This window comes from Vombatus ursinus, unplaced genomic scaffold, assembly GCF_900497805.2.
Source record: "Vombatus ursinus unplaced genomic scaffold, bare-nosed wombat genome assembly UNPS02014779.1, whole genome shotgun sequence".
NCBI lineage: Eukaryota > Metazoa > Chordata > Mammalia > Diprotodontia > Vombatidae > Vombatus > Vombatus ursinus.
This window is the reverse complement of record NW_020954557.1, coordinates 1,549,324-1,566,313: the sequence shown is the minus strand read 5'-3', so window position 1 is coordinate 1,566,313 and position 16,990 is coordinate 1,549,324. Positions and strand designations below refer to the sequence as shown.

The window sequence follows — 16,990 nt, the reverse complement described above, 5'->3', positions numbered from 1 at the left end:
AAAATTCCAAGAAGCAAAAACATCCTTACATTACAGATCATATGCCTTCAAATGAGTTATAGCAGTCATAGTTTAATGAGCCCCACAGTAAGTGATGGGGGCTGGTGCAATGATGCTGCTTCTCTTGCTCATTCTCATTGGCACTTTCTGCTTCTGTAGACTTCTCAAGATGTCAGCACACTGACCTTGGGGGGCGGAGGTAGAGAGGACAAGGAAGACGGTGCACTTCTGCCATTTATGGTAAATGCATCACGCTGAAAATATTAGCTTCCCAAATTGCCATGTTGTAGAATGTCACAGTATAATACATACAACTTACTGTATCCTGTGAAGTATTCACTTATAAAGTATGTACTTTACGACTTAAGTAAACATGCTCTATCTAATAGTGAAAAGACTTTTCTTTACAAGGAACACCGTGAGTTTCACGGAAAAGGGATACTCTTAGCTATGGCTGTCTAGTCTTGTTTATATAAAAATTTAGGCAATGACACTATATTTGTTGGCTGGAAAGTGGGCTGCCAGTAGTCCTTGAGAATTAGAAATGGCAACAACCTTTTTACGTTTCTCTGATTGTTTTCTGCCTCTTCTCGTTCTGTTGAATTGAGATGATTTTAAAACTATTGTTTTTTTATTTGCATTTCTCTTTCACTAACTGCAGTGTATCCTGCTGCGGACCTATATGTTTACAAATTAAAATGAGTTTCCCCCTAAAACAATGGCTGTTGTTAGCGTTAGTATTCTACCAATAATGCTGTCAGGCAGAGTCATAGAACGCTACATCGTCCAAAGAAATGAAGTTGAAAATCACCAAAAAGCAATGGATAGGTACATAGAGCATATAACCTGGCTGCAACACATTGTAAGAAAAGATTACACAGGAAAAATGACGTAAAGGATGATAGGCTAGTTATGTCGTGAATGCTATGGACAACTGAGAACTTGCATGCTCCATTGGTATCCAGGCAATGTTGAATGTGTGGGAATCCCCCAGCACAATGGGATGAATCAGAATGGCAAAAGATAGATAGGCATGGACAGTAGTACTTCATAGGAGAGAATACATCCATACATCAATGAGATCACAGATCCATTAGAATTATATGCTAGTGTGGGAAAATGACTCTGAATATTAATTATTTAATAACTTTTTAAACTATATTGGTGAGAATGCTGCATTTGGATTTGACTGACCATTATCTATATATGTAAAATTTCCCATAGTTCTGGGTAAATCCTGAATTTCTTGGCCATTTTCTGAAGCTTGGCAAACTTCCATTTGATCATTTATGCTCAATTTGCAATTTACCATTAGATCCTAAACTCAGTCTTACTTTTGATGTTTCAGGATCTTAAACATGGTTGCAAATAGGTAGTACCCAAGAAAAATCAAAACTCAAAAACAATGGCCTTTGTTTCTGGGATTTTATGACATCTGTAAACCTGATTTTTTCTGTCATGTTATAGTCATTGGCCAGTAAGTATGGCAAAACACATATATAATTTTCTTCTGAAAACAACACCCAACTTATCAAAGTGCTGATCCATACTTGAGCATTGTAAATGATTGATTGCATATTTATAATGAAATACATTGCACATCACCTGAGTTCTCATACTACCTTTCAAATGTAAAGAATTCTTTAATTCTTTTAACTTCTATGCCCAGCTTGATGTTTGAGAGTAATTTAGTTGTAAGATTAGCAATAGAATATATATATATATATGTTCTGATATTTATTCTGTTTTATCCTGGTTAGAATTATTTTGTGTTTTCAGAATTTCTTTTTATTTTCTTGATTTTAAAAAATCCGGATTTAAATACTAAATAAAAAGATTTCCATATACATAGTATAACATAAAAATGCAGATTATACATGAAACTGATGACCTCCATTATGTCCTACTCATCTGTGATTCTTTCTGCCCTTGCTTCTGTTCGCAGTAAAAAAAAAATTTAGTGGTCCAGTGATCCCCTTTTCTTTTTCTTTTTTGGGTACCCTGTCCCTATTTCCTCTCTCCCTCCCTGCCCCACGTTGGAAGGGAAAAAAAACAAACCCTGCATAACAAATACATTGTCTATGTCCATAAATTTATGTCTTTTATTGGTCTCTCGGGTCTATCACCCCTCTCAGGAAATGGCTAACATCATCATTCCTCTTTTTTTTTTTTTTTTAAGTGAGGCAGTTGGGGTTAAGTGACTTGCCCAGAGTTTTATGTGTCTGAGGCCAGATTTGAACTCAAGTCCTCCTTACTTCAGGGCCGGTGCTCTATCCACTGTGCCACCTAGCTGCCCCTATCATTCTTCTTTAACTGTGATTAGTCATTGTATTAATCAGAGTTCTTAAGTCTTTTATTTACGTTATTTCAGTATTATAGGAATTTTTGTCCTTTCCCTGAACAAATGTATTTGTAAAGAAAAATTATATTTTCTTTAACTGAAGAAACTTAAAAGCAGATCTTATTAGCACAAATCATCTTTTAAGAATACTGCATGTGATATTAAAAAATAAATAGATCATTTACATGCTGTACCTAGTATCTAGTATATACTGGCATATTTTTGTAATTTATACTTTAATAAGTTCATAGCACTTACAGAGAATTTGAGAATTTTAGGATTTTAGGTAGTAGTAAAAGGTGAGTAAAAAGGAAAAGAAAAGAGATAAATGTATTGCATCCATATATCATTTTACAAATCCATTACTGTGGATATTTATCCATGTTGTAACATACATGATGTCTTAAGAGTGCTTACTGAATTGGTTCCTATGTGATTGTTATAATCCTCAGTCTCCAGTTCTCTTTCCCAGCAGGCTTTTAGCATGCTTCCTTCCATTTTTCAGCAGGAGTGTATGTGTTCAGGAAATGTTACCTGATTCTAAAATTAAAGCAAAATATAATTAGAGAAGAAGTTTGCTGCAGAAATTTCACCGAAATTTCACATTACAAAGCCAAATGCAAAAAAAAAAAACTTGGTTAGATTCATTTTATTACACCTCATATTAACTTGACAGTTGAGAGTTGATTTATGAAAATAATTCAATTTAAGTATTCTACATCCTTTGATTCAAAAATTCCTGCAATTCTTTATCGTGTCTCTGAATCACTATTTAGTACCCTTTGTTTCCTCAGGATAGAATGTAGATTTTGATAAAGAATGCTGTCTGTCATGTGTGAAGATGATGCTACTAATTCATCCTCATTTGAATCTGTGCTTGGTGGAATTTTTCCAGTGGTGTTTGATGGTTTTTACAAAGCCATATATACCTGATCTCCTTACTTTACCTTTATGATCAGTGACATGCATTTGTTGGATGGCTAATATTAGATCTATAGTCTGTGGCCTTGAAACTGAGTTCTTCTGTTGAAGTGTAGATATAGCTGACCTTGGTGCAAATTAAATCCACTCCTCCTAGGACCTAAAATAACCAATTGAATTAAATGGCCCAGAAAAGTGATAATCTACTTTGAAAGTGAGAATTATTTTGACAACTCATAATTTAATTCAGCATAGCATGATACCAGCTTCTGAATAAAATTTAGGAGTGGCTTGTTCAAAATATGTTATAATCTGAGTAGGGAATTGTACAAAAAGAACAAATAATGAATATGTGGCAGTTTTAAAAGGTAATAGCTTCGTTATTATAGTTCATGGTATTACCATACCATTTGACACAAGTATGGGAAAAGTATTTAAAAGTTCTTTCTTTGCTTTCCTTAGGGAAAGTAGAATGGATTATATACAGAAAGCACATATAAAATATGTACATGTGCTTGTGAAACATATATTCCTGTAAGGTGGTTTTTTTTAAGCTTCTTCAATGTACTAATGCCTGTACCATTTAGTTTAACAGCCATGTGTGTTGTAATCAAAAGTGTGAATAGGCAATCAAATACTTGTGTGAAATTATGTTCCCAGAAGAATTCATGGCAAGCTTGTTGCTATGGTGAAGTCACCTGAGACTTGTTTAGCTTCTCTCTTGATCAGATATATTGACTATAATGAGCTCAAAACAGTAATCCACATAGAAGAAACAAAATGGAGAGAACTTGATAGATAAATGAAACTGTGGACTGTATTTCCCCTCTGCTTTCATTTGGATGTGTTAATCTAATTTCATGCATCCCAAAGACTTTTAAAAACATTCAAGTCATTTGTGTAATATCAGAAAATGAGCTGTTATGTCATAAAAAGAATCTTATAAAAGATTTGAAATACAAGCACTGTTCTCTTAAAAACAACAAATGAGATACTTCCCAAACCTCAGACAGAGACTATCATAATGCTTTCAGTGTAGTGTGTACTTAACAAATGGTTATTGAGTGAGTGAATAAAATTTCTGAAAAGTTTCCATTGTTTCTAGCCACTGAGGGGTGGTGATCAAGAACTATCAAGGTTTTCAAATTTACATGTTGTACATTTAAGTAAGAGATTATCATGCCATGGTAAACCACTGAACTATGTGCATATTTACATGGCAACTTACTAAATAGGTGCACATATCATTTGATGTGCAGGTGCTTAGGCACTAGAAAACTCTGTCTCACTGTTTTGTTATTAAGAGATTATGATCTCTGTTTCTCTAATGAAATTTTTCACTATGCAGATATGATAATATCCTAAATAAATCTTAATGCCCTTGGTATCTGTAATGAATGTGGACCTAAAATGAAAGAGAAAAACATAAGGAATAGTCACACTGATTAAAATAATATTTTTATTCATGAAAATGTTGTCACATGAATTAGGTACAGCGATATAACAGAGGAACAGCCAGTTTCTGGACATGATCATCATTCATGGATGCAAACATGTAGGACTACTGGAAATGGATTCAGATTTTCAGTGAAAATGTTGCTGTGCTTGAATTAACTCCAACTAGGCGTGTAGTAGTCTGGAATGGTCGTTACTTTGTGAACCAACAGCATACATCCTGCTAAGAAAATGGTAAATCATGTCCTTTACCTACACCCCTACACAACTGCTACTAAAATATTGATATTTCTATTTTATTTAAACATCCTTTGTCAAAAGAGATGTGATTTCATCCATGTTACTGTTTCCTCCACTAATGCAGATTATGAATGTCTAGTTAAAATACGTCAAATTTTAAAGATGAGATAGTATACCTTTTCAGTTATAATTGGGATTATTATCACTTAATAATTTCCTATCATCAGTCTTTTCCTGCCAAGCCTCAGCAGCCTTAGATCATTCCCACCATCAACTCCCTTCATTTCTGTTCCCATGGTACCAAAAGAAGCTGGAGAAACTGTGCTTAATAGATCACTACAGATTTATGTTATGTAATCTCTGCTGGCTCTCATTGCAGCAGGGCAGTCCTTTCTTCACCTCCCTTAACTGATCCACTATCACCAGCATCTCCCTGTTCTGCCCTATTCTTTATCTCACATTTCCCAGGTACTGTCTGCCACTATCTCTGCCATCTCCCATCTCACGTGAAGAAATAACCCTTCTCCTTGCCAAGGCAAACCCCTCTAAATTAGCACAAGTGATTCCCATTCCATCTTATCTTCTCCAATAGATTGCCTATCATCCCCACTCTCTCACTTGTATTCAAAAGTCTCTCGCTTTCTACTGATTGCTTTCCTACTGCACACAAAACATGTCCATGTCTCCCTCATCATCAGAAAAAAACTCACTTGATTCATCCATCCCAGCTAGCTATATCTCTCCTCTTTTTTATGACTATTTTCTGTGAGAAGGCTGTTAGAAAGGTTCTCTTTCCTCTCACTTTCTTCTTAATTCTTTTACTGTCTGGCCTCTGACCTCATCACTCAACTAAAACTGCTTTCCCCAAAGTCATTAATGACCTTTTGGCTGCCAGATCTAATAGTCTTTTCTCAGTCCTCATTCTTCTTGACCTCTCTGCATCCTTTGACACTTTTCCTTTATACTCTCTTCTCCCTAGTTTTCTATGAAATTACTCTATCCTTGTTCTTCTACCTATCTGACTGCCTCTCAGATCCTTTTCTGGATCTTCATACTTGTCATACTCAGTAACATTCAGGTTTCCTCAAAGCACTGTCCTGGCCTTCAATTCTTTTCTCTATGTACATTGTATTTTATTTGGTGATCTCATCAACTCATGAATTCAGTTATCATCTCTATGCTGATGAATCTTAGATCTACTTGTCCAGCCTTCTCCTCTTTCTGACTTTTTGTCTGAAATCTCCAATTCCAACAGACAAATTAAACTGGATGTCTTGTAAACATCTTAAACTCAATGTGCTCAAAACTGAACTTATTATTATTATCTCCCCACCCACCACCTCCTTCTTCTTAACTTCCCAATTACTGTTGAGAGTATCACCAGCCTCCCAGTCACCTAGGTTTACAACATAGGCTTCATCCTTAACTCTTCACTTTCTCTCAACTTTCCCATCCAATCATTTGTTAATACCTTTCTTTTCTACCGTTGAAATATCTCTCATTTATACTCCCTTCTTTCTTTTGATATTGCAGCCACCCTAGTTCAAGCCCTAATCACCTCACACTTGGACTATTCTAGTAGGCTTCCGATTGATCTACCTGCCTTTGCATCTCTTCCCACTGCGATCCATCCTCCACTCAGCTGTCAAATTGATCTTAGTAAAACATAGATCTCACCATATCATCCCTTATTCAGGAAATTTGATTGGTTCCCTATTACCTCCAGTATCAAACATAAAATACTTTGTTTGACTTTCAAAGCCCTTTCTATCCTGGCTCCTTCCTCATTTTTTGACATCTCCTACCTTATTCCCCTCAATATACTTTGAGATCAAGGATCACCAGCATCTTTACTCATCGAACACTATACTTCATCTTACTGCACCAAGTATTTTCATTGGTTTTCACTGCCTGGAACACTCTCCCTCTTTTTTTTTTTTTTTTTTTTTTTTTTGGCCTCCGTGCTTCCTTGGTTTCCTTCAGGTCTCAGCTAAAAATATTTCATCTTTATGAGAATCCCTTATTTCTCCCCATGAATGCTAGTACCTACCCTTTGAGATTATCTCCAATTTATCTTGTATATATGTCTTATTTGTGTATAATTATTTGTGTGTTGCACATTAGACTGTGAGCTCCTTGAGAGCCGTCGCCTCCTAATTGTTTTGTTTGCCTCAAGTCTTTACCCTCTCCAGTCTGACAGCTACCAGTTACAATTATAAAGCACAGGTCTGACTCTGACCATGTCATTTCCTGCCTAATAAACTCTACTTATTTCCTACTGCTTCTGGGATCAAATACAGGTTCCTCTTTTGGTTCTTAACGCTCTTCACAACCTTGGTCCAGCATATCTTTTCAGCCTCTGTATTACTCCCCTTCTTCACACAAGAAATTTAGGCAACAAAGTAAATGTATGTAACTATCCCTGAGTAGTGTAAAAGTGTAACTTATGATAATTGTGTGTGTGTGTGTGTGTGTGTGTGTACGTACTGCAAGTACATTTTTTATCAGCATTAGAACTGAATTTCCTCACCTCTGCCTTTTCTTAAAGACTCAGCTCAGACCCCACCTTCTGCTGGAAGCCTTTCGTGGCCCCCTCAGCTGCTAGAACCTTCTCTCCAAGGCATCCTTTTCTACTCTGTATCTTATTTGGGGGGGAACAGAGAGGAAATAAACGTTTATATGATACCTGCTGTTTACATGATACCTACTATATGGCATTGCCAAGCACTTTACAAAGATGATCTCATTTGTTCTACCTAATTTATACGTTGTATCCCCCATTAGATTATAAACTTGAGAAAATGCATGTGTGATAGTTGTTTCAGTTATTTCCAACTCATTGTGACCCCATTTAGGATTTTCTTGGCAAGGATACTGGAATGTTTTGCCATTTCCTTCTCTAGCTCATTTTATTTTATTTTATTTTATTTTTCAGTCAAAGACAAGGTTTATTAGAACATCCGTCATATTGGGCAGACTCTGCAGGAGTCTGAATGTTAGTGAGTTATTGGCTAGATTATAAGAATCTGAGCCTCTAGTTCATTTTACAGATGAAGAAACTGAGGCAAATAGGTTAAGTGATTTACCCAGGATCTAGTAAGTATCTGAGGTCAGATTTGAACTTAGGAATCCTAGGCCCAGCATTCTGTCCCTTGAATAACCTACCTGCTTTACAAAGATGATCTTATTTGTTCTATCTAATTTACATGTTGGTCTCTCCCATTAGAGTATAAATTCTTTGAGAGTAGAAACTATTTTTGATTTTTCTTTGTATGCCCAGGCTTTGGCATAGGATAGTACATATGTAATTAAATAAATGCTTACTAACTGAATTTGTAGTAAAATAATTTATAAAATGCTTCACTATAATGTAAACTCATATGATTTTATTTGATTTAGAGTTTGTTTGTTTGTTTGTTTTTTAATTAAGACATTGTACACTTGTTTTTCCTCCAGCATCAAATAATTTGAATAGGTATCCTGATGTGGTAGATAGAAAGAATACCTTAGAGTTAGTAAGGCCTGGATTCAAGTCCTACCTCTGATATATACTGGCTATCTGATCATGAGCAAGTCACTTAGTTTTAGGTGTTTCAGAACAGGCGGCATGAGTAGACAAAGGTCCCTATGTCATTGCAATCATATTTTTAACAAATAGTAAGTGGTCATTATTAACTAATTATAAATAATAATAAAGGGGAAATTGGATATTCATATTTTGTTGACATAAGATGTTCTTCTTCTGACTTTCATGAAAGTTATGGTTCTTTTTGTTTAACAAGAGCTTCAGCAAGAGGGGTGACTTAAAGGAATAAAAGAGAGTTTTATTTTTCAAGGATTGTTGGGTTTTACAGTTTTTTAAGTTAAGCACCAAGAATTTGTCTTTAATTTCCATTTTAGAATTTTGTATGTTATGTAAAAAATGTAATGCTATGTTAGTCATGACTTCAGAAGCTACTTTTATTTTTGTGTTGATGTACCTGGCCAGTTATATGTTATTGTAGAATGCTTGTTATTTTTAACTACTTAAGTTGTCAATTCACTTGGAAATTTTCAAATTTTGTATGTATATATTTGGGCTTAAACTAGTATTTGATTTTGCCCTCAAAGTTTCTGGTTACACTAATAGGGAGAGAAAATAAAATAGTATTTTTAAACTTTTTCGTATTTCACTTTCAGAAGTTTTTTGATGCTTATAGTTTGTAAAGAAATTTTCAGATATTTTCCTTTACAGTCATAGTATATCTAAGGGACTTTTTTCCCATTGCTTTTTTTTTTAGCAATTTAAGGCAGAAAATTAATTAAAACAACACGACACATTAGAATGCATCATTTGATGTATTTTTTTTATTTAAAGATTCTGTAACACTTCAGAGGAAATTTCTACAATGGAATCTATTAAGTGAATCAATTTATTTTCCAACACAATTTTCAAATAAGAGCCTCATTACTGTTATCAAATATTTATTAAAAAACTGTTCTTTGCATGTCCTATTTGATAATTCAACATGTTCCCTTTTTAAATTTTATTTATTTTTAGTTTTCAACATTCACTTCCATAAAATTTTAAGTTTCACATTTTCTCCCCATCCCACCCCTTCTCCCCACCCTGAGACAGCTTGCAATTTGAAATAGCTCTACTTTTACATTCATATTAAATCTATTTTCACATTAATGTTGTAAAGAAGAACTTGAACCAATGAGAGAAACCACAAAAAGAGAGCAAGAGCAAATAATATGCTTCAATCTGCATTCAGACTCCATACTTCTTTTTCTGGATGTGGACAACATTTTTCATCATGAGTCTTTTGGAGTTGTCTTAGATCCTTGCATTGCTAAGAAGAGATTAGTCTGTCAAAGTTAGTTATCACACAATGTGGCTGTTACTGTGTATAATGTTCTCCTGGTTCTGCTCAGTTCAGTCAGCATTAGTTCATATAAGCCTTTCCAGGTTTTTCTGAAGTCTTCCTGCTCACCATTTCTTGTCGCACAATGGTATTCCATTACATTCATGTACCACAACTTGTTCAGGCATTCCCCAACTGATGGGTATCCCATTGGTTTCCAATTCTTGGCTGCCACAAAAAGAGCTACTGTAAATTATTTTGTACATGTGGGGTCTTTTCCCATTTGTGTAATCTCTGTGGGATACAGACCTAGAAGTGGTATTGCTGGGCTAAAGGGTATACATGATTTTATAGCCCTTTGGGCATAGTTCCAAATTGCTCTCTGAAATGGTTGGATCAGTTCACAACTCTGCTCACAATGCTTTAGTGTTCCAATTTTACCATATCTTCTCCAACATGTATCATTTTCCTGTTTTGTCATGTTAGCCAGTCTGATAGGTGTGATGTGGCACCTCAAAGGCATTTTCATTTGCATTTCTCTAATCAATAGTTATTTAGAGCATTTTTTCATATGACTGTAGATAGCTTTAATTTCTTCATCTGAAAACTGCTTGTTCATATCCTTTGACCAGTTATCAATTGGGAAATGACTTGTATTCTTATAAATTTGACTCAGTTCTCTATATATTTTAGAAATGAGATCTTTATCAGAGACACTGGTTGTAAAAATTCTATCTAAATCAGGTACCCATTTTGACTCAACACGTTCTTTAACTGAATAATTAACTCTGAACTTGATTGTACTAAATATCTTAATCTAACTGTAGCTGCATTGCAGTTCATTTTTATACAGAAATATTTGTACAAATTATCAGCTCCTTTCTCAGATATATTTTCTCATTGACAAGGCAGATCCTTTATACAAATAAAGAAACTTATTAGAACTTCTAGAGCTTTTTTATGCTCTAAATTGAGTAGTTTATTGTGCTACTGTATGACATTTGATACTCAGTAACATCTAATTGAACTTTAACAGTTAATGCCCATCCAGCCAAAAATGAATGTCTTTCCAGTAGGATTTGGTCTTTAAAATAATGCCTAATTGTGTTGCTCTTCTGTTACTACATTTTACTTGTACCATAAAGGACTGCATCTTTCTCACCCCTCCAAAAGGAAAAAAAAAAAAAAACACAAACCAGACAACCTGGCATTTTGCTTGGAAACTGAAAGGTAGAAAAGCTCAAAATGATGTCTTCAGTTCCTAGTTCTGAAAGAACTAGAAAGAACAAAAAATAATAAAAGAAAACAACAGAAGAAGAAGAGAGCAAATAGTCTTCTTCCATCTGCATTCAAACTTCATGGTTCTTTTTCTGGATGTGGATAGCATTTTCTATCATGAGTCTTTTGGAGTTGTCTTAGATCCTTGCATTGATGAGAAGAGCTAAGTCTATCAAAGTCAGTCACCACACAATGTGGCTGTTATCATGTACAATATTCTCCTGGTCATTTCACTCAGCATCAGTTCATATGTCTTTCCAGGTTTTTCTGAAGTCTGCCTGCTCATCTTTTTTTTTTTTTTCTTTTTCTTTTTGGTGAGGCAATCAGGGTTAAGTGACTTGCCGAGGGTCACACAGTTAGTAAGTGTCAAGTGTGTGAGGCTGGGTTTGAACTTAGATCCTCCTGACTCCAAGGCTGGAGCTCTATCCACTGTGCCACGTAACTACCCATGGGAGTTATTTCACAGTCTTTTTATTTTATTTTTTTGGGGGGAGGGGAGCGAGGCAATGCGGTGAAGTGATTTGCCCAGGGTCACACAACTAATAAATGTCAAATGTCTCCAGGGTCACACAGCTAGTAAGTGTCAAGTATCTGAGGCCAGATTTAAACTCACGTCTTCCTGAATCCAGGGCGAGTGCTCTATCCACTGCGCCATCTAGCTGCCCCCTGCTTGTCATTTCTTATACCACAATAGTATTCCATTACATTCATATACCACAGCTTGTTCAGCCATTTGCCAATTGATGGCATCCCCTGAATTTTCAGTTCTTTGCTACCACAAAAAGAACAACTGTAAATATTTTAGTACATGTGGGTCTTTTCCCCGTTTTTATGATCTCTTTGGGATGTAGACCTGGAAGTGGTATTGCTAGGTCAAAGGGTATGCACAGTTTTATAGCTCTTTGGGGATAGCACTAAACTATTTATTTATCAATACGTTTCCAATTTAGAAAAATCATTATTGGCTTTTGTACTTTCTTGATAAATGCAAAGTTAATGATTAATATATAATAGTTCATAAATATTATAAAATGATTTTTGTATCAGCTTCATTGACCTGATCATTAGTAGATCTTCAGATAAATTCAGTTCAATTTAGTAGACATTTATTGAACATGTAATTATGCAAACCACCTTGTTAAGCCCTGGTGGGGATACCTAAGACAACTTCCCTTCAATGAGCTTAAATGAAAGCTGCAATTATCATTGAAACCTGTGGTCCTGACACCAAGTATCTTTTTGCTATTTAGATGATCTTTATGGCTCCTTCAGGTCTAAACAGTGAATTATTTGCTGAATCATTATTGATTTGTTCGGCAGTTAAACCAGCTTCAAAGGACTCCAGGAACAGCATAAAGTTTCAATTTAGCAATAATTTATATGCATTCTGCTTTTGGGAGAATATCAGATTACCTTCCCGTTTCTACCCCCTCCCCCACAAAACAAGCTAATACTAGTAATTTATGCAATAAAAACTAACTTGTAGATTATGTCTTCAAGTCAGCATCTATTCCATCCATTTTCCCACATCCTACATTGCTTGATAGAGACAATTGGTCTTCAAAATAATGATGCTATGGCATTGTAAAGAAAAAAAGCTTGTGTTCTGTACATCATATTTGCCAAGCAAGGCAGCCAGCCAGTTTCCACCTTTACTTGCTCTACTTAATATCTCAAGAAAGCAATAGCAAATGTGTACAGTCCAAATACTGTCGTGCTCCATTTAGCAATTCTGAGAAATGTTTTGAAACTTCTTTGATTTGGTGCAAAATACCTAGTAATTTTTTTTTTTTTACTATTTTACAATTAATATCAAAACCCTCTTGTGGCATATTTAACAAAGATTAAATAGGCTCTAAGATAGTGAATTATGAACTAGGGGTTTTTAATCATGCCTATTTCTTTGTGGCATTGCTTTGGTCTGATATTGAGCAGCTGTACTTGTAGATTTACATAAACTGAGCAAGAAGGATATGAAGGAGGAAGAAGTCTTTTAAGAATGCAGCCACTAATTAATGTTCCTCGTTGGAGAAAAAGTATAACATGATTTATAGTGATCAAATTTATGTTATGATTTGTCAGAATTCTAGGACCAAAATATAGAGGAACTGTTTACATGTGAGGACAACAATGTAAACAATAAGTTTTTAACAGTTTACTAATGCTCATCTATATGAACTTAAAAAAATCACAAACCACTCTGGGCCTCAATTTCTTCTTCTTTGGAATGAAGTGGTGGGGCTAGATGATCTTTAAAGTTCCTTCCAATTCAATTTTATAAGGCTAAAATATTAGGTTAAAATCTATTTTTTAAGGCTTCCAAAGTACTCCATAAGTTTACCTTTCTGAAGAGAAAATATGTCATTATGCTGAGTTTTTTTATGTATGTGTGTATATGTATACACATACATACCTATATAGAGAATGTAAAGTAATTTTGATAGATGCTTAATGTAAGGATTTTCCTAAGAAAGATTTTCTGTAATTTAATGAACATTAGTATTCCTATTTTACTGTAAAAGTATCCAGAAACTTTTATTATAGGGCTTTATTATAGGTTTTTCCCTATGTGATCAGACAAAAAGTAATATACTATAGAAACTTATTTGTTTTAAAAAAATAAAACAATGTAAGAAAGTCCTTAGACTTGTGTTTATTCTTTAATATCTTTTTAACTGGGTTACTCTCTCTGGACTACAGTAAAAAATCTTTTAAAATTCTCCTTCTTTCCCAGGTCTCATGTAAAGAATCAGCCCTTCTCTTTATGAAGGCAAATCCATCCACATGCACATTTGAATCTCGTTCCATCCCTTCTTCTTCAGAAGATTGCCCCCTCTATCATACTCTCATTAATTCCTCGCTTTCTTTTGGCTGCTTCGTATATCTCCCCTATCCTCTAAAAAACCCTCACTTGATCCATCCATCCCTGTTAGCCATCATCCCATATCTCTTCTCCCTTTTATGTCTAACTTCCTTGAGAAGGCCATCAATAGTAGAGGCTGCTGCTTCTTTTCCTCTCTCCTCTTAACTTTCCACTAACTGACTGCTGACCTCATTATTCAACTGAAACTGCTCTTTCCAAAGTAACTAATTATCACTTCACTGCCACAGACAATGGCCTTTTCTCAGTCTTTATCCTTCTTGATCTCTCTGCAGTCAGTGATCCTATTAATCACGCTCTTTTTCTTGGTACTGCCTTGTCTCTTGGTTTTCATGACTCTGAAACCCAAGGACCTAATGAGATCTCCCAGTGAGAATAGTGTACAGGGGCCAGATGAGGACTTAAGGCAGAACCCTGGAGAAACACCAAGGTCTGGGTCTGATGTTAATGAAAAGCCAGCAAAGACAGAGATGGAAGTGATAGACAAGTAGAAGAACCAGGAGTGAGTAGTTATAAAAAGCTAGAGAGAAAAGAGTGGAAACATTCATTTTAGATATCCTATTCAAGTTTGTTTCTTGTTACTCTTATAATGTCATTAGTCATTGTGTATGTTGTTTTCCTGGTTCTGTTACTTCATTTCCTTATTAGTTCATGTAACTCTTCCTATGCATTTCTCATTCAGTTCTTACATGGTAGTATCATTCTATTCAGTTTCTTTACTACTACAAAAAATAATACTAATTATGCTGCTAGTAGTATTGGATATAGGTGTGGCTTTTCTTTCAGTTTTTTTGCCTTTTTGTGGTAGCAGTGAGATTCCTCAGTCAAAGGGGTATGAGTATTTTAATCTCTTTTGCAACAAAGTTCCAAATTACTTTCCAAAATAGTTAGACCAAATAATGGTTCCACCAACCACGTATTAGTATATCTTTCCATTTCAATATTGACTATTCCCATCTTTTGTCATCTACTTCCAATTTGCTGGGTGTGTGGTAAAACCATGGAATTGATTTGATGGCATTTCTCTTAGTGATTTTAAAAGACCATTTACATTGTAGTTCCTAATTCTTTTGAAAATTGTTTATATGGTTTGACAGCTTAACCATTGGAAATGACTCCTTTATTGTTGTTGCTAATGTTGAATTTTTTGGTAATTAATCTTTTATAGCATATTAAAAGGCAATAATGTAAGAACTAGTCAACAGACAGGCAGAATTTTTTGCACAATGAATTGGTTTAACCATTCTAGATAGAATTTGTGAGTACACACAAAAAGTCACTAAACTATGTATATCCTCTGACCTAGCAATAACATTACTAAGCCTGTGTCCCAGAAAAATTAAAGAAAGAGGGAAAGGACCCACTTGGGTGAAAATATTTCACTATAGACCATCACTGGGGCAACTAGATGGTGCAGAGGATAGAGTGCCTAGCCTGGAGTCAAGAAGACTCATCTTACTGAGTTCAAATCTGGCCTCAGATACTTAGTGGTTATATTGCTCTGAACAAGTAATCTGACCCTGTTTGCCTCCATTTCTTCACTTGCAAATGATCTGGAGAAGGTAAATCACTCCAGTATCTTTGCCAAGAAAACCGCGCAAGGGGTCAGGAGGAGGCAAACAGGACTGAAAACAACTGAACACACACAAGACCATCACTTCTTCAAAAAGTGATAATTTTGTTTGTTCTTTGACAACCTTTGTCTATTGATTTCTTTTTCTTGTCTTATAGCTTTTCTAGCCATGTGTAAAATAAGATTAATGATAATAGACATCTTTTCTTTACTCTGATCTTATTGGAAAGACATTCAATTTATCTCCACTAATACTATGTGGGCCCTATACTTTAGGGAGATGTTACTTAGCAAATATATCAGGTTCTGGTATTTATATGCTTTTAACAGAAATAGGTATTGTATTATCTTTTAAAATTTCTGCAGCTGTTGATATAAACTTGATTTTTGTTGGGAGTTTTTAAAATTTTGTCTGTCACATTAATAGTTTTTCTAATATTGAGCCAACACTACATTATTGGTGTAAATCCAACCTAGTCATAGTGAGAATCTGTGTTTATATATTATATGTTGATATAGCCTCTTCTAATATTTAATTTGAACTTTTTCCATCTCTATTCATTAGGGTTATTTGTCTATAGTTTTCTTATCTCTTGTGACATACCATGGCTTAGGCAGCAAAACTGTATTTTCATCATCAAAGGAATGTGGTAGAAACCCTTCTATTTTTATTTTTGCAAACACTTTATGTAATATTGGAATTAATTGTTCTCTGGCTGTTTGATAGAATTTGCTTGTAAATCTATCTGGTCTTAGAGGTTTTTGTTTGAGAGCTCATGATTGGATAATTTCTTTTTCTAAGTTTGAATTAAAGTTTCTATTTTTAAAAATCTGGATAGTTTATGTTTTTATAAATGTTCATCCACTTAGTGTATGTTGTTGGTTTTACTGGCATTTAGTTGGGCAAAATAGTTTTTTTTAATTCCTTTATTTCTTCATTTGTTGTGAATTCTTTTTTTATTTTTGATACGGATCATTTGTTTTTACTCTTTTAAATCAAATTAATAGTTTAGTTTACTTATTTTTAAAAATGTTTGTTTTTCTGGGGTTGTTTTTTTTTTTTTGTAATTGCATGCCCAATTCATTAATCTGGTGTTTCTTTTCTTAATGAAAGTGTTTAGAGATATAAATTTTTCACTGGGGCTATTTTGGTTTCATCCCAGAAAATTTGCTAGGTTATCTCATTGTTATTTTTGTAATCAATTAGCTTTTATTTCTGTGGCTTGCTCTTTTATCCACCATTTCTTTTTGGATTACATCATTTACTCTCCAATTTTTAATCCTTTTTTCAACATGCCTTTACCAGATACAATATTTTATTGCTTTGTGTTCAATAAAAGATATCTAACATTCCTGATTTTATTGTTGTTTTTTTCTATGAAGGCTGTACCTTAAAACATGGTCAGGTGTTGTTGTTGTTGTTGTTGTTGTTGTTGTTGTTGTTGTTGTTGTTG

At 34.5% G+C, this 16,990-nt stretch overlaps 1 protein-coding gene across 9 annotated transcripts in view; it reads left to right on the top strand.

Moving 5' to 3' along the window:
- LOC114045738 (plakophilin-4) overlaps window positions 1–16,990 on the top strand; it is a 235,076-nt gene that overhangs the window by 118,899 nt on the left and 99,187 nt on the right. Inside the window, exon 1 of one of the 9 annotated variants that reach the window (XM_027865908.1) lies at window positions 4,930–4,951. The exons of the other annotated variants lie outside the window; for them this stretch is intronic. Coding sequence (XP_027721709.1) covers window positions 4,949–4,951 — 3 coding nt within the window. The 5' untranslated portion in view covers window positions 4,930–4,948. Of the gene's footprint in view, window positions 1–4,929; window positions 4,952–16,990 lie in introns of those variants that run through there. 9 annotated transcript variants of the gene reach the window in all.